The 18,485-nt window shown below is 42.5% G+C and overlaps 1 protein-coding gene across 1 annotated transcript in view; it reads right to left on the minus strand.

The window, feature by feature from the left end:
- Positions 1–18,240, minus strand: part of DCAF12 (DDB1 and CUL4 associated factor 12) — a 38,748-nt gene extending 20,508 nt beyond the window's left edge. The window contains exons 1-3 of the mRNA XM_043566243.1: positions 18,214–18,240; positions 17,587–18,111; positions 16,240–16,494 (exon numbers count right to left, since the gene is read on the minus strand). Coding sequence (XP_043422178.1) covers positions 16,240–16,494; positions 17,587–17,664 — 333 coding nt within the window. The 5' untranslated portion in view covers positions 17,665–18,111; positions 18,214–18,240. The remainder of the gene's footprint in view (positions 1–16,239; positions 16,495–17,586; positions 18,112–18,213) is intronic.
- Between the last annotated feature and the right edge of the window lie 245 nt (positions 18,241–18,485).

An 18,485-nucleotide genomic window follows, 5' to 3' on the forward strand; every position in this document is an offset into this window, starting at 1 on the left:
AATAGTTTTAACTAAAATGTATTAATTTTGGGACACCGGGCTGGCTCAGTTGGTGGAACATATAACTCTTGATCTTGGGGTTGAGAGTTCAAGCCCTATACGGGGTATAGAAATTACTTAAAAAATAAAATATATATTTTTTTTTAAGTATTTTTTTTTTAAATTCATTTATTTTGAGAGAGAAAGAAAGAGCATGTGTGCAAATGCAAGCAGGGGCGGGGCAGAAAGAGGAGAGAGAGAGAGAGAGAGAGAGAGAGAGAGAATCCCAGTCAGGCTCTGCACTGTCAGTGCGGAGTCCAACACAGCACACAGCGCTCAAACCCACAAACCACAAGATCGTGACCTGGACCGAAACTAAGAGTCGGACGATCAACAGAGCCACCCAGGTGCTCCTAAAATAAAATCTTTTAAAAATAAATAAATAAAATAAATTTTTAAATAGTGAGACACCACAGGGGATTGGGTATAGCCACACAGTGGACTATTATACAGCTTTTAAGAATGGGCCTGGCTCAGTCAGTAGAGTATGTGATTACTGACCTTGGGTTCATGAGTTCAAGCCCCTTGCTGGGGGTAGAGTTTACTTAAAAAAAAAGAAAAAAAAAAGAGTAGAGAATATTTATTAACATGGAAAGCTGTTCATGCTATGGTATAAAATAAATAAGCTTAAAAAAAAATCTTATTTTTAAGTAATCTCTATACCCAACGTGGGGCTCAAACTTACAACCCTGAGATGAAGGTGCATGCTCTACTGAGTGGCCCAGCCAGGCACCTAAATGAATAAGCTTTTAAAAACATAATTCCTGGGGCACCTGAGTGGCTCAGTTGGCTCAGACTCTTTTTTTTTTTTTTAATTTTTTTTTTTTTAACCTTTATTGATTTTTGAGACAGAGAGAGAGAGAGAGAGAGAGAGAGAGAGAGAGAGAGAGAGAGAGAGCATGAATGGGGGAGGTTCAGAGAGAGATGGAGACACAGAATCTGAAACAGGCTCCAGGCTCTGAGCTGTCAGCACAGAGCTCAACGTGGGGCTCGAATTCACGGACTGTGAGATCATGACCTGAGCCGAAGTCAGACGCTCAACCGACTGAGCCACCCAGGCGCCCCTAAGCTCAGACTCTTGATAACGGCTCAGATGATGATCTCGTGGACCTGGGATTGAGCCCCACGATCCTTGGGATTTGTTCTCTTCTTTTCTCTCAAAATAAATAAAAACATGGGGCACCTGGGTGGCTCGTTGATTAAACGTCAGAATTCGGCTCAGGTCATGATCTCACAGTTTGTGGGTTTGAGCCCCACGTCGGGCTCTGTGCTGACAGCTCAGAGCCTGGAGCCTGCTTTAGATTCTGGGTCTCCCTCTCTCTGCCCCTCCCCACTCACACTCTGTCTCTGGCTCTCAAAAATAAATAAAACATTAACATAAACAAACAAACAAACAAACAAAAACACAGTCCCAGTTACCTTAATTTTTTTCTCAACGAACACATATGACTTGCACAATATAAGAAAAGGATCAAGATAATGAGTTGTATTCAAGACTCCAACGATGACCAGGAAAATCAGGCATTCTGTCTAGCCCACCTGTAAAAGTCAGTTCCCTGCCCACCTGCATCCTGCTGCACAGGAGGTTGGGGACACAGCTGAGCTCAATATGCTGCTTGAACAATATCAAGACTCCATAGCTACAAATATTTCAGACTGTTCAGGACCTAGAAGAGTTGTGACACCAGAAAGCCCAGGTCATTGTTTTAATTCCAAGTATATTAAAGGAGAGATCGTGTGGTTATTTAAAGTAAAAGGACTGGGGAGGCTGGGTGGCTCAGTCGGTTAAGCTTTTGATCCTTGGTTTCAGCTCAGGTCATGATCTCATGGTATGTGAGTACGAGCCCCACACTGGGCTTGACACTAACAGTGTGGGCCTGCTTGGAATTCTTTCTCTCTGCTCTTCTCCTACTCGTGCTCTCTCCCAAAATAAGTAAAAGTTATAAATAAATAAATAAATAAATAAATAAATAAATAAATAAATAGGACATTTTGGATCCCAATTACAAAAATAATGCATCCTAAATTTATAAAACATAGAAAAGCAGGTATTACAAAATAAAAACCACCACAATCCTATCACTCACTCTCTGTATCTTCTTTCAGGCCCTTTACTACACACTCAGTCACATGCCTACGTATATTTCTTCATTTGTAAAATGTGATGTCACATATTATTTTATACAGTTTTATTTAATACAGCAGTAACAGCTTTCCAAATTAGTTGATATAGTTCTACATATTTCTTAATGCCTATAAGGTAGTTCACTGTATGTGTATACTAGCATTTACTGAATGTATTTCCTATTATTATTTTTTAAAGATTTCTTTTAAGTAATCATGCTCTTCCAACTGAGCTAGCAGGCACCCTGCATCTCCTATTATTAAACATTTATGCTGTGTTCAAATTTTCAGTAGTATAAAACACTGCAATGAACATCCTTGTATCTAAATCCAGGCTCCTATGCTATGCCAAGACCTCTTACTCTCTGAATTGTGACTATAAACTGTTCCTTCAAAAGGTGGCTATGGGCTGACTTGCTAAAATTAGCAATGATACTTCCTATGGGATCCTGAATTCTGGTATTTTCCCACTAGAATCATGATTTTTGTGGAAGGAGGACATACTAGGATTTATAATTATCCTAGAATTAAGTGACATAATTCTTTGCAAATTTTATATCTAACAAGTTCAATAAACTGATTTTTTTAAAGAGTCATTTATTGGAAGTGTATTCTTTTTAAATTTTTTTTATGGATTTATTTTTAAGTAATCTCTACACCTAATGCGGGGCTCAAACTCACAACCCTGAAATCAACTCTATTCTCAGCTTCTTCTTCCCCTACAGCATTTCTAATTAGTTATAAAGCCATCTATTCAGAATTAACAGGGAGCCTTATCTCTAAACTACTGGAAAGTAGAGAGATTATAGTTACATATTAATTACTTATCTGGTATATTAAAAAATTATAAGCTTTCAATAATAACAGTGTTAAAACAATGATATGGCTGCATAATCCTATTTCTCTCACTTTTACTTTCTGAGCATTATAGTACCAAGTCTTAAGGACAATATGGTTGTGTATTTGCCCACTCAGAAGGAAGATATCTCTCTAGATGCTATTTTGAGTTCGAAAAAAATCCTTATATGACTCAGAAAGGAAACTCCTTTTGCTATATATCCTACCACTGTATTTTACTTCCTCTCCCCGGAAAAGATATATAATACATAACTATGCTGAATTTTTGTCAGTAAACAAGACAAGCAATGAACAAGGCCACTTCCACCATTGTTTTAGACTAAGAAAAAAGAAGATTCATCTAGCTGAAGTAACATTAAAAAAAATAAGTTTATTAACAATATTTTATCAACAATAACGGAAGTAAAAAAAATGCAAGAAAGATCACTCAGAATCCTCTCTTTTTATTTTTATCAACTAATCTCTATGCCAACATGGGGCTCAAGCTCATGACACTGAGATCAAGAGTTGCACACTCCACCAACTGAGCCAGCCAGGTACCCCCTCTCTTTTCAAATCTGTTTTTTCATTTGTCAATGCATAATTGTGTACAGCTATAATAAGCACAGATAGAATTCTGTATCTCATTACATTTAACATATCAAATGCTTTGCATGTTATTAGTCTTCGTAATTATGTTAATTTCTGCATAATATCATGCAGATGTGATTTACCATAAATTATCCAAGTATTCTCTTTTTGTTAATATTTAGATAAAATAGCTTGCAATGATTATATCATTAAAAAAGACTTCTCGGGGCGCCTGGGTGGCGCAGTCGGTTAAGCGTCCGACTTCAGCCAGGTCACGATCTTGCGGTCCGTGAGTTTGAGCCCCGCGTCAGGCTCTGGGCTGATGGCTCAGAGCCTGGAGCCTGTTTCCGATTCTGTGTCTCCCTCTCTCTCTGCCCCTCCCCCGTTCATGCTCTGTCTCTCTCTGTCCCAAAAATAAATAAAAAATGTTGTAAAAAAGACTTCTCTTCCTATGGATAAATTCCCTAGTCTGAAAATATTAGGTCAAAGGGTATGATATTTTTAGGCTCTTCATTCAATAATTAATATGTACCAGACTTTTGAAATATAATGCCAAATTGCTGTCAAAAAAGGGTTTCAGTGGCAATGTATATATGTACCTGTTTCACCACATCTTTATCAGAACTAGGTATTAATTTGTACACAGAAAAATATTTTGCTTTTATCTGTATTCCTTCTATAATGAAATTAAATATAATTTCCTAATTGTTCTTCCTTACATAAATTATTATATAAATATAATAAATACAATAGGAATTATTTATTTATCTATTTATTTTTAGATGATACTTTCTTTCAAGATTTTATTTTCAAGTAACCCAACATGGGCTCGAACCCACATGGGCTCGAACCCACAACCCTGAGATCAAGAGTGGCATGCTCCACTGACTGAGCCAGCCAGGTGGCCCTAGATGAATTATTGTAAAATGTCTAAGCTACTTGGGATGTAACTATCATACAGAAAGAAGCCATTTACAGGGTACAGAAATGCTATTTACCTTAAGCACAACCAAACCTGGCCAAAAATAAACCTAAAGTCTAGGACCAACAAATCACTACTGCCACTTCTTCTTCACTGCCACCATTAATTACATCAACAATTTACTAAACACATGTTTTAGGCACTGTGCTGAATAACATTTTATTTAATTCTGTTCCTGACCCTGCTAGGCAGGTACTACTTTCTCCATTTATTTTAAAGGTGAGAGAAGAAAGGCTTAAGAGAAGGTATTTGAGCTTGTCCATAGGCACAAAGTTAATAAGAAACAGAGCCCACACTCAATCCACAAATCTTTGAATCTAAATATGCAATACAAAATGACATCATCAAATTTGTTGGTATAAATGTGGATATTCTGGCTCAGTCAAAAGAGCTGGAGACTTGATCTTGGGGTTGAGTTTGAGCCCCAAGTTGGGTATAGAGATTACTTAAAAATAAAATCTTAAAAAAAAAAAACAAAAAACAAACAAATGTGGATATTCTGACATATGTTTACATATTAATCTGCTAGAAAAGAGACCAAAAACTTGGAAACTAATGTCCTAAGCTAAGATCTGACTTGAAAAGTAATGGGCAAATATCTTGCTTTATCTGTAATTGAGATCAGGAACAGGCAAATCAGAAAAATAATAATTGAAAAAGAAAAGAAAAATAACCATTTGTCAAGGGCTTCCTCAAAGTGCAGAAATAACATCTAATTATACCCTACTGGCGCTGAACAGATACTAACCAAGATGCCTACAAGGACATTCTTCCAGATCCATCAACTATAATGTCCCACTTACGCCCTGAACATAGTTTAGAATATACAGGGAGGATTCAAACAACTGATCTAGATTTAATAAGGTAGCAAAAAAATTATTGCTACATAGCATAAAGTCTAATCCAGTGATTCATGTAACAATTGCCTGAGAGCTTGTCTGAAATGCCAATTCCTCAGGTACCTGGCTGGCTCAGTTGGTAGAGCATATGACTCTTGATCTCGGGGTTATGAGTTCAAGCCCCATGCTGGGTATAGAGATTACTTAAAAAAAAAAAAAAAAAAAATAGGGGCACCTGGTTGGCTCAGTCGGAAGAGTATGCAACTCTTGAATTCGGGGTCATGAGTTTGAGCCTCACACTGAGTGTGGAGAGTACTGAGAAAAAATAACTTGAAAATAAATAAATAGATGTAAATAAATTAAAAAAAAACACTAATAAAATGTCAATTCCTAGGTTTCATTGAGGGAAATCCTGAATCCATACTGGAGCAGGGATAAGGAAACTGCATTTTTAGCACACACCTCAAGTGACTGTGATGCAGCTGGTTTCTGGGTCATGCCTGAGAAACAAAGGCCTAAGTATCAGAAATCAAATATGCATCAATTTAAAACAAGTAAACTGGGGGCGCCTGGGTGGCTCAGTCAGTTAAGGATCTGACTTCAGCTCAGGTCATGATCTCACAGTCCGTGAGTTCGAGCCCTGCCTCAAGCTCTGTGCTGACAGCTCAGAGCCTGGAGCCTGCTTTGGATTCTGTGTCTCCCTCTCTCTCTGCCCCGCCCCACTCATGCTCTGTCTCTCTCTGTCTCAAAAATAAATAAAAACATTAAAAAAAAAAAATTTAAAACAAGTAAACTGACAAAGGAAGTCATGCTTAGCTCATGGAACTTTTTTATTCCTTTGGTGATATGACAGCCGTTCAAGTGATTGGCCTTGGGGGTGGGGAGGACAAGCTTTGGAAGGGTTCAAGGAAAGTAGGAACCAACTGAAATAACTAGACTGTCCTATTATTATTATTTTAGTTTATTTATTTATTTTGCGAGAGGAGAGAGAGAGAATCTCAAGCAGGCTCTGCCCTACCAGCGCAGAATCCGATATGGGTCTTAAACTCACAAACCGTGAAATCATGACCCAAGCCAAAGTTGGACGCTTAACCAACTAAGCCACCTGGGCACCTCTAGACTGTTTTATTATTAACTTTCCTCTGGTAGTTGGCCTATCAGGCACCTCCCAGCAAACCTCTGCTCTCAGCAACTCAGGTTTCCTCATCCTCCAAGGCTATAGAGCTATAGGAACAGGCTCTAAATATATCAGGGATCATACTGCATGTAACTCAATTGTCTAGATGAGAAAGGTGATTAACAAGGTGATTATTCATTATTAAAGGCTAGCATGCGGGGCCTTGGGGTGGCTCAGTCAGTTGAACAACTGACTTTGGCTCAGGTCATGATCTTGCAGTTGAGTTCGAGCCCCGTGTCTGGCTCTGTGCCAAAAGCTCAGAGCCTGGATCTTGGTTCAGATTCTGTGTCTCTCTCTCTCTCTGACCCTCCTCCACTGGCACTTTGTTTCTCTCCCTCAAAAATAAATAAATGTTTAGAAAAAGAAAAAAAAAAAAAGGCTAGCATGAACCAAAGGAAAAAAAAATTATTCAAGGGAGATTCATTTAGCCAACCCTCCAGCGAATGTGTCACAGTCTCTTTCCCCATAGTTTCTGCCCTGCATCAGCCAAATGGGTTTATTAGGGACCCTCAACATTTCTTGTACTTTCTTGATTTGGCTACAGAACACACACCTCTGCTTCCTCCCCATTAGTTGAAGCCCCTTCCTCCTTTGGGAAATCCTCCCTGAACACCCTGTAAATTACTTCCTCTTTGGAGCACTGGGGGTGCAGGGTAGAGAGGGTTGGGAGCACTGCTGGAATATACAGAGTAGAAACCGGAAATGTGAAATATTCTGTAAAAATGAGATAAAGTCTCAGACAACAAAGAAACCACCAAAAACACCATCAACATTCTTGTTGAGAGAAACTGCCCTAAAATTCTTGAACCCCTCCACAGGACTGCTGGTCGGGCCCTAACATAATTGACCATTAATTTTCTCACAAACAGAAGGTGATCCACAGTCTGCAATGCACTACACAAAACAGGATTCCTGAGTCCCACACCTATGTTAATCCAAGAAAGGCCTTCCCAGACATGAAGACAAGTCAGAAAAGGGCAGGAAAAAAACAACTCTAGCACCTTCACATGTAAGGGGCATAAACATATTTCTACTGTTCCTCTTCCTAAAGCCTCCTAACATCAATTAACTCTATATGAAACCTTAGAATTTGAGGCATTTCCACAAGGATTTCCCATGTAGAAACACTTCCACACATGTGCCCCAGCAGATGAACTTGCCAACATAACAATTCTATCATTTCCACATCTAAAGTCTTCCTCTAGAGGCGCCTGGGTGGCTCAGTGGGTTAAGCGTCTGACTTGAGCTCAGGTCATGATCTTGGGGTTCATGAGTTCGAGCCCCATGCCAGGCTCTGTGCTGACAGCTCAGAGGCTGGAGCTGCCTCAGATTCTCTGTCTCTGTCTCTCTCTCTCTGCCCCTCCCTGTTCATGTTCTGCCTCTCTCTGTCAAAAAACAAATAATAAAACATAAATAATAAAATCTTCCTCTAAGAGTCAAATATTCTGAAAATAACATAAAGACTAATTCTGGAATAAATCTGAACATTTCTTACTAGGCAGAGAATAACCATGTCATTTTAAAAATGGCTAATTTACAGATTACTATCCTATGAAACAAAACTGGAGGATACAGATAAGAATGCTATACACCTGGTTGGGCCCAAGAAATTCTGCAAGCGTTTATAAGTACCTTCTAGGGGTAACTGGCTGGCTCATTCAGTTGTAGGTTTGAGCCCCATGTTGGGTGTAAAAATTACTTTAAAATAAAATCTTTAAAAAAGTAAAAAATTAAGATAAAAGTATCTTCTAAAAGGGTATAATCCTTTTGGGGAAATACAATAGTAAAATGAAGGAGCATGAATTAAAGATCTGGTCAAAGCAAAACTCCCACACTTCACCATATTTTGTTTTCGTGTGTCTCAAATTGGATCTCATATTCTGCTTTTATTTCAGGAATCTGCATATGTAAACTCAGTGAAAACATTACAGCTATTTTCTCAACCCTGGTGCTTACCAGTCCTCCCCATCCCCAAAATTAGGCTCCTCAAAGTTCTTCTTCCTCCCATCTGACAGCAAATCGCAGCCTAAACTCATTTTGTCTGCTTCATTATGATCCACCAAGCCGATCTGGGAAGTCAGCAGTATACCCTTGACCATTACTTTGGGAAATGGTGAGAAAAAGAAAGCAGCCCTGATATGTAGGGAGTGAGCCTGGTACTATCAGCTAGGCCTTGGTGTCTGGGTGAAAATAATTTCACAGGAAATTTTCCTGTGGAAGTCCCATTTCCTTAAGCTTTCCCACAAATCAGTCTTCTAAGTCCCTTCTAACACCCTCTTACTGAGAGGCTCCTTGGTTCCCTTTGGTGTAGGTTCTCTGTAACTGCAATAAGCAATTTTATCTACTATGCTAAGTCCCTGATAGTCTTAAATACCTCAAACTCTGCATACATTATCACTCTATTACTATCCTCCTCTTCAAACCATCCCCTCTCAAAATACCCCCTTTTTTTCTTTAAAAAAAAAATTTTATTTAAGTAATCTCTGCACCCAATGTGGGGCTTGAATTCACGACCCCAAGATCAAGATTTGCATGCTCTTCTGACTGAGCCAACCAGGTGCTCCAAAATATCCCCCTTCTTGAATTTTTTTGGTACTCTCCTAGTTCTCCTCTGACCTCCCTGGTCTCTTTGTAGCAGTTCTTGCTCCATAAATGTAGACATTCTCCAAGGTTCTATCTTTAGCCACCCTTTCAATATCAGTGGCTCTTACCCATTTTTGGCTCATAGTACTCCCTTTGAAAATCTCATGAAAACTATGGCCTTGTCTTCACACCACCTTCCCCACATCATGCCCAGAAAATACACATATAATGAAATTTTCGCAATTTTCGGCAAGGTTTATGGAAGTTAAGAGTGCCTTTTTGGGGCACCTGGATGGCTCAGTCGGTTAAGCATCCGACTCTTGATTTTTGGCTCAGGTCATGATTTCCCAGTGGTGAGATCAAGGTCCCCGCATTCAGCAGCCCCAACTCCTGAGCATGGGGCCTACTTGGGATTCTCTCTCCTTCTCTGCCCCTCCCCTGTTTGCATGCACACTCTCTTTCTCAAAATAAACAGACATTTAAAAAAAAAAAAGTGTCTTCTTTACCCTCTCTCCCATGGTAGTATGCAAATTTTTTTTAAGTTTATTTATTTTGAGAGACAGAGTGGGCGAGTGTAGAAGGGGGAGGGGGAGGGTGGGAGGGAGGAGGGGAAGGAGAGAGAATCCCAAGTAGGTTCTGCACCATCAGCACGGAGCCTGGTGTGGGGCTTGAACCCACAAACTGTGAGATGATGACCTGAAGTCAGACACTTAACCAACTGAGCCACCCAGGCGCCCCAGTAGTGCACGAATTTCAATAATCCCTTATATATAGGTGACTATTCCCCAAATCACTAACTTCAATCTTTACCCCTCTTTTATTACTTTTTTAAGGTTTTGTTTTTTTTTTTTAAATGTTTATTTTTGAGAGAGAGAGTACGGGAAGGGGCAGAGAGAGAAAGGCAGACAAAGAATCCGAAGCAGGCTCTGCACTGACAGAAGTGCCTGATGTGGGACTCGAACTCACGAACCATGAAATCATGACCTGAGCCAAAGTCAGTCATATAACCAAATGAGCCACCCAGGTACTCCCCTTTACCCCTCTTTTAAATTTCAGCTAAGTGAAAATATAAAACTAAACTCATTTTTTCTTCAAATCTGTTCAGTACTTCTCCTGCCATCCTTCTAGTTACCCAGGTTCAAGACATCGGTATCAATTTTGACTTAATCCTCTGGATTATATCTGAGCATGTCACCATCTACAGATGGTACCATTAAGATCTTTTATTTTTTAAAGTAGGTTCTATGCCCAAACGTGGGGCTCAAATTCACAACCCCAAGATCAAGATTGGCAGCTCAGAGCCTGGAGCCTATTTCAGATTCTGCTTTTCTCTCTGTCGTTCCCCAGCTCACGCTCTCTCTCTCTCAAAAATAAACAAACATAGGGGCGCCTGGGTGGCTCAGTCAGTTAAGCGGCCGACTTCGGCTCAGGTCATGATCTCGCGGTCCGTGAGTTCGAGCCCCGAGTCAGGCTCTGTGCTGACAGCTCAGAGCCTGGAGCCTGTTTCGGATTCTGTGTCTCCTTCTCTCTCTGACCCTCCCACATTCATGCTGTCTCTCTCTGTCTCAAAAATAAATAAACATTAAAAAAAGATTTTTTTTAAATAAGCAAACATTAAAAAACAATAAATCCTGGCTCCGCTGATCAAGCCACCCATTTGCCCTCTTTAAAAAAAAAAAAAAATTAAAAAAAAAAAAAAATTTTGGGGGCGCCTGGGTGGCGCAGTCGGTTAAGCGTCCGACTTCAGCCAGGTCACGATCTCGCGGTCCGTGAGTTCGAGCCCCGCGTCGGGCTCTGGGCTGATGGCTCGGAGCCTGGAGCCTGTTTCCGATTCTGTGTCTCCCTCTCTCTCTGCCCTTCCCCCGTTCATGCTCTGTCTCTCTCTGTCCCAAAAATAAAATAAACATTGAAAAAAAAAATTTTTTTTTTTAATTTTTTTTTTTCAACGTTTATTTATTTTTGGGACAGAGAGACAGAGCATGAATGGGGGAGGGGCAGAGAGGGAGACACAGAATCGGAAACAGGCTCCAGGCTCCGAGCCATCAGCCCAGAGCCCGACGCGGGGCTCGAACTCACAGACCGCGAGATCGTGACCTGGCTGAAGTCGGACGCTTAACCGACTGCGCCACCCAGGCGCCCCCAAAATTTTTTTTTTTAACATTTATTCATTTTTGAGAGACAGAGAGAGACAGAGCATGAGCGGGGAAGGGGCAGAGAGAGAGGGAGACACAGAATCTGAAGCAGGCTCCAGGCTCTGAGCTGTCAGCACAGAGTCCAACGCGAGGCTCAAACTCATGAACTGCGAGATCATGACCCGAGCTGAAGTCAGACGCTCAACCGACTGAGCCACCCAGGCGCCCCTCACCCTCTTAAGATGTATTCTATCTGTCTCCTTCTCACTCTCTCCCTGCCACTGTCCTGCTTTTGGCCCTCATTACCTCTCATTTATAGTATAGCACTAGCATCCTGTAACTACTTTCCTTAAAGTAGTACTCCAACCATGTCACTCCCTGTTTCAAATCCTTGGGTCTTGTCTCTCCACTCCCCAACAAATAAAATCTTAACTTGACACTTCATGGCTTCCATAATTTGATCCTAATGAACCTTTCCAACCTTAATCTCATAATTCTCTTTCAGACACCTAAAGCTCTTGTCACACCAGACTCTGGATAATCTTCACAAATGGTTAACACTCTTCCCCATAAAAATCCAGATTTCCAGTTTCTCCTTAAAAGGAAAAATTAACAATAGGTTCAAATTCCTGCATGGCAGGGGGCCTGGGTGGCTCAGTTAAGTGTCTGGCTCAGGTCATGATCTCACGGTTCACGGGTTCGAGCCCCACGTCAGGCTCTGTGTTGGCAGCCCAGAGCCTGGAGCCTGCTTCAGATTCTGCCTCTCTCTCTGTCCTTCCCCAGCTCATGCTCTCTCTCTCTCAAAAATAAACAAACATTAAAAAACAATTAAAAAATTCTGGGTGGCTGAGTTGGTTGGGAGTCTCTTAGTTTGGCTTGGTCATGATCTCACAGTTCCTGGGTATGAGCCCCATGTTGGGCTCTGTGCTGGTAGCACGGAGCCTGCTTGGGATTCTCTCTTTCCCTCTCTATTTGCTCCTCCCCCACTTGTGTTGTTTCTGTCTCTCTCAAAATAAATAAACTTAAAGACAAAAAAAATTCCTGCATGGCAAAAACTGGCTAGAGCCAAGAATGCCTTCTCTGGCTCTCTGCAGTCCCTGCTACTTCTTACTGTCTTGTGCCTCATAAGCTTCTCTAAATTAGCTTTTGTGTCTGGCTCTGTACACAATTTGACTTTGTAATCCTAAACCAGGAAAATATACCTACCCATCCTGATTTCCAGACCCATGTTCCAATTAAGGTTATACTACCCCTTTTTCTCTAAGTAAAGAAAAAACAAGACCAGGGGTACCTGGGTGGCTGAGCCGGTTAAACGCCTGGCTTTTGCTTTCAGCTCAGGTCATGATCTTGAGGTTTCAAGATTAGAGCTCCACATTGGGTTCTGCGCTGACAGCATGGAGCCTGCTTGGGATTCTCTCTCCCCACCCCCACCCCCCACTTGCTCTGTCTCTGTCTCTCTCAAAATAAACAAATAAATAAATAAAAAAGAAAGAAAGAAAGAAAAAAAAGAAAAAAATATGACCATACTGGGGCACCTGGGTGGCTCAGTTGGTTGAACACCTGAGTCTTGATTTCTTCTCAGGTCATGATCTTGTAGTTTGTGAATCTGAGCTCCACATTGGGCTCTGAGCTGACCGCATGGGCCCTGCTTGGGATTCTCTCTCTTTCTGCCCCTCCCACAAGTATGTGTACTCTCTCTCTCTCTCCCTCGAGATAAGTAAGTAAACTTAAAAATATATATGAACATACTAATGTTATTAATGATTAAGACATACGTTGACCATTCTTGTAGTTATGCTTAATAGGCCCAGAGAATTCTGAGGGTTAAGTGACTGCCCCTAGTTTGAGTGTTAGCCCATAGCATAGCAGAATTCCCACCTCAGGAATCAAGCTACAGAAAGACATAGAATATATCTGATGTTTGTTTCCATAATGGATGACCTAATGCCTCAGCAGAAGTTTCAATACTATTGCCCGAAGCTAGTTAACTGGAAAATGATAGGGCTTTTTAGCATTTGTGTATATTCAGTTAAATGCTAATGATACCAACAGTACCCAAGTTAAAAACAGCTTCTAACCAGCAGACACATTAATTAATAGGTTATTTTAGGATACAAATGGTTGTGGTATACTTTTCCTACTTGATACATTTAAATTGCTTCACTGATAGCAAAATTTCAATACACCAAAACTTACTATTGAGAATCCAACACAAACTCTTCTTCCCCCGAATCTTGGCATGTTTTCCAAAGATTGTTTAATTTTCCTTTCTTTCAAACTGAGTGGAGTCCCAAGGAATGCAAACAGCATTGGAAAAAGCTTTGCATTCATTATCACCACAAATATATAGACATATTTTTTAGAGATAGGTGTACTCACAAGTGGGGTGGGGGAGGGGGGTAGGGGAAAACAGAGAGAGAGAGAGAGAGAGAGAGAGAGAGAGAGAGAGAGAGAGAGAGAGAGAGAATCCCAAGCAGGTTCCATGTCCATCATGGAGCCTGATGCACGGCTGGATCCCACAACCCCAGGATCACAACCTAAGAAGAAACCAAGAGTTGGGTGCTCACCCACTGAGCCACACAGCTGCCCGGACCAGTACTATTTTTGCATAAGGAAGATATTGCTAACAAGTGTTTCCCAAGATGTGCACAGGCACATTCTCAGCACTGTATATTACCACTCCCATTTTATAGATGGGAAAACAAAGGCACACAAGAGAATCATTTGCCAAATGTCACAAAGTTAAGAGCAGTGTTTCTGGTTCCCTGCTTCGGTTCTGGAAGCTAAACAATAACAACATAAACTATATAAAGAAAATAGGCCCTCATTTAAATACCTTAGGTTATGAGGACACAGGAAGTCAGAAAGAGGTAGGTATTAAGAGTAGATTAGGGGCTCCTGGGTGGCTCAGTTAAACTTGTGACTTCAGCTCAGGTCGTGATCTCATGGTTTGTGAGTTTGAGCCCTGCATCAGGCTCTCTGCTGACAGCTTAGAGCCTGGAGCTTGCTTCAGATTCTGTGTCTCCCTCTCATGGCTCTCTTCCCCTCCCCCGCTCACACTATTGTGTGTGTCTCTCTCAAAAATAAAAATTAAAAAAAAAAAAAAAAGTAAATTATTACTTTACATTATTCAAACCTTCAAAATAGAGGCAATAAATTCAAGAAAAAGACTATTATTAACTTAGTTCAGAATTCAGCAACATTTGCCAGGCAAAACAGTATGATGATGTACATGGAGAGCAGAATGAATTCCTCCAAATGGGGAAACTCTTTTTCTACTCCAAGTCACAATGACAGTGCTCTTAACCCATGAGTGGTGGCATGTGAAACTAGGAAAAGGAAGTTTTGTCTTTCCACAACTACTTAGGTTTTTTTTTTTTTAAGTTTATTTATTTTGAGAGAGAGAGCATGTGCCCGTGTGCACAAGTGGGGGGGGGGGGGAGGGGTGGAGAGAGAGACTCCCAAGCAGGTTTCATGATGTCAACTCAGAACCTAACCTGGGGCTTGATCCCATGAATCCTGAGATCATGACCTGAGCTGAGATCAACAGTATGATGCTTATGTGACTGAGCCACCCAGGTGCCCCACCACTACTTAGTTTTGAAAGGCTTCTGTATGACAAGCAGCAACCCTCAACAGAAGAGGAAATGTCAGTTTGGCCCCAACCTCCAAGATATTATTTCCTTCCTTAAAACTCTTGTTTAAATCTTTGCCTATGTCCTTTATAAACAAACACTTCTAGTACTTAACACTTTCTTGATCTAGAAGGATATTCTCTCTTTCAATCAATCTGTGCTTCTGCCTAAGGAAAATTTACCCAGCCATTATGACATTACTTGTCTAACCACTCAGGGTGAGGTGAAAACAGAGAGAGCAGCTGGGCCTACATCCCATCTTTTCTCATGCTTCCTTTGGAATCATTTCCCACCTCCAGGCCCTGCCTCTTACCGTTCCTCTGAAATCATGCTATTTGTGTCCTTCTGTTCCAATCATATTGTAATATCCAATCATGGATTGACCTATTTTACCTATGCCTGTAATTGTGCTTATTATATAGATTACCGACATATTTTTCCTTTCATTCACTTATAACTATTTTCTAAGTCATTCTGTATAAGAACACTCTCCTACTTATATAATAATTTTTCTCCCTTTTGAATCCTTTTCAGGAGGCTACTTTACAAAGAGCAAACATTTATATCCTGAAATATACCACCAAACACACATTCTCTGCCCTTTCTTAAAAGAAATACATCTTTAGATTCTACTCCCTAAAAAGTAATGCTCGCTTTATCTTGAGCCAAGTGCTAGTTAATTTTTTTTTAATATTATTTATTTTTGAGAGAGAGAGAGAGAGAACGTGTGTTGAGTGAGTGCATGAGCAGGGTAGAGGCAGAGAAAGAGGAACAGAGAATCCAAAGCAGGCTTCTCGCTGACACCAGAGAGCTCGATGTGGGGCTCGAACCCACAAACCATGAGATCATGACTTGAGCCCAAGTTGGACACTTAACTGACGGAGCCACCCACACATCCTTAAATATTTTTATATATGCCTTTAGTCTAGCAGGTAAGACCTAAGTTTCCACTATTATGTATCCCAAATGATGCCCTCCCTGAGCATCATTCTTTCCTAAATCTTTCCTCTGCATTCTCTGACTTAAAAAGCAACACAAAAAGATGAGGCCAAAAAAAGCAGTGGAACAACTGTACATATGGCAAGAGGCCTAAAGAAACAGGCTCCTCTGAAGATTTATCAGGAAAGAAATGAGGAAGTGGCAAAAGGGACAGAAAGAGAGGCAGAAGTTATCAACAGATAGGAGAGAATGGAAAGCAGAGTAAGGCAATATCCTCCCAAAAGAAACTGATGAGGAAAGTGAGCAGTGAGAGGTTCTAGAGCAGGAGATAGGGTAAGGTTCACTTACCCCAGACACTTACCGTGTTGCATTTGGTGCCACACACCACTTGCCTATGATTCAGCCACTGAGATGCAAACACTTTATTAAGGGTTCCAAGATGAAACTCTCTCTCCCTCAGGAGACTGGGAAGTTGCTGTGCTGCATAGCCATGCAACACTCGAGAATAGTTGGTTTCATTCTGAAGCCTGACTTCTCGGTTCTTCAGGTAGTACACTAAGGATCTCTTCACCGGGGGGAGTCTTTTCCTTTTGTGAAGTGAGTGATCCCAGCCAAACTGTGTAAAGCAACATTAGAAATTAGGGCTTTGGCTACCTTGGTTCAGAAGGAGGGATCCTCCTGTATCAGAGAAATCACCAAGAACTCATCCTGCAGGATTCACATATAACAGAATAGGTAACTCAATACAGAAAAGTCCAATTTAATTCTTCCAACATTGAAAAGATACTGCTCATAGTCAAACCTATAAGAAACAAGGGCTGAAAGACAAGGGAATGGAAGCAGAAAAGAGGTCAAAAGGTTTACTAGGCCTTTTAGGAGTGAAGGATTCAAATCCCCTAAAGCTATACTTGACAGGGAAGGGAATGAGGGGCCACATAATTACTATACCGACCTGGGCTGCATCTCTACCCAGTCCCCTTTTCTCTCTCAGTCTGTACTCCCCGCGGAGCATGGAGAGTGCAACTAGGGCCAGACTGGGGTCCTACACCTTCCAGGGATGCACTATCAAAGACTTCCTCCCTGTCCCGCGCTCCAGGCGGTTGAAGAATTCGAAAAATCAAATACTAACGGGGTAGGAGGCACGGGAAATCAGAGTCCGAATACACGTCCAACAAGGTCTTCTCCTTCAAAGAGGGAGGTATAGGAATGATACCTGAGAAGTGCTGTTTTTTACAACGGTCCAGGAGCCAAAAGCCCCATGTTGGGGCTTGAGGTAGCCGGAGGGAGAATCTTTCCCATATAAAGGTCGCAATCATCTCTGCCCCCCCCCCACCCCCCCCCCCGGAGGTGGACTTCACTCTCCCTCCGCGTACCGTCTGGGAGGTTTTGTTCCTGATTCCACTCGACGTCGGTTTCCCTTCCTCCAAAGCCAAGATTCTAGTTTCCCCTCAAGCCCCACTCCCGGCTGTAGGCCTTCTGAGGAGTATACCCTGTTTCCAAGTTTCCCTTCAGTGTCTCATCTCTCCGTCGTTTCTGCTCTCCTATGAATTCCTGGGGACCCAGCCCTTACCGTACTGGCTGGGTCACGCTCTTGCCCCACCTCTGATTACAAACCTTGGTCCCGGGTTCCGGTTCCCTTATCTCAGGACTCTATCCCACTCTGGGTGCTTCGGCGATATAACCCGAGTCCTGGCCTCTCAGCCCTCACCTGCGGGCACTGAGCGTCGCTCCCAGCTCCTGGCGAGGCAGGCGCTTTCCGCTTCCTGCTAACTGCTTTCCGGGCCATAGTGGGCAGCGCCGCAGCGGCCCCGCAGCCACATGGGGCGGGGGTAGCGAGGGTTAGCAAGACGGCGGGTCATATACTGGGCCCCGGGGCCACGCACTTTAAAGCGCCTGGCCCGGAAAATGGCCCGGACCCAGGGAGGCAGGCAAAAGGGAAAGGAGGGAGGGAGGACCGGGGCCTGGAAAGGGAAAGGGAAAGGGAAGGGGTTAGGAAAGGAAGGAACGAGAAGCTTTCAGACGAACAAGTCTGAAAGGACGGCGAGCGGCTGGAACCAAAACACCCCCTCCCCTTCGCCCTAGCTCCGTCACCCTTGCGCAGCCGCACTTCGCTGCACGTCGCCACGGAGACGCCGCCTGGCCTTCAGGGGTGGGGTTTAGGGTCTGCAAGTGGTAAATTCGCGGCTGTCGTTTTGCTGCCGCCCGCGCATTTCCAACGGTCGTCAGAGTGCCGCTGGAAGTGGAAGACCAGGGGTCAAAGCAATCTGCGTTCTGGCCGCTGACCTTGGACCCCCGCCTACTCATCCGCAGGCACCCGGAAGTGAAGACAACTAACCCGGCTCGGAGAAGGAATCCTTCCCAGCACACGCCTTTCCTGGGCAGCCACCACTGGTTATCTCCTTTTGAGCGCCGCACTTTCCCCGAACCTATCACAAACGGAGCTCCAGCACCAAGGGCTGGACTCTGTGCGAGGAGGCAGGACCTCCTTCCCCCACCCTCGTAAGGCGGAGTCCGGCCGGCGTGCCCAGACTTTCCTTCTTTAGAGTACCTGCCCTGCCCGGCGCAGCCACCCCAAGCCGCTCCCTGGTCCTCTGCCCGCCTTCCCAC

This window comes from Prionailurus bengalensis, chromosome D4 (genome assembly GCF_016509475.1).
Source record: "Prionailurus bengalensis isolate Pbe53 chromosome D4, Fcat_Pben_1.1_paternal_pri, whole genome shotgun sequence".
Lineage (NCBI taxonomy): Eukaryota > Metazoa > Chordata > Mammalia > Carnivora > Felidae > Prionailurus > Prionailurus bengalensis.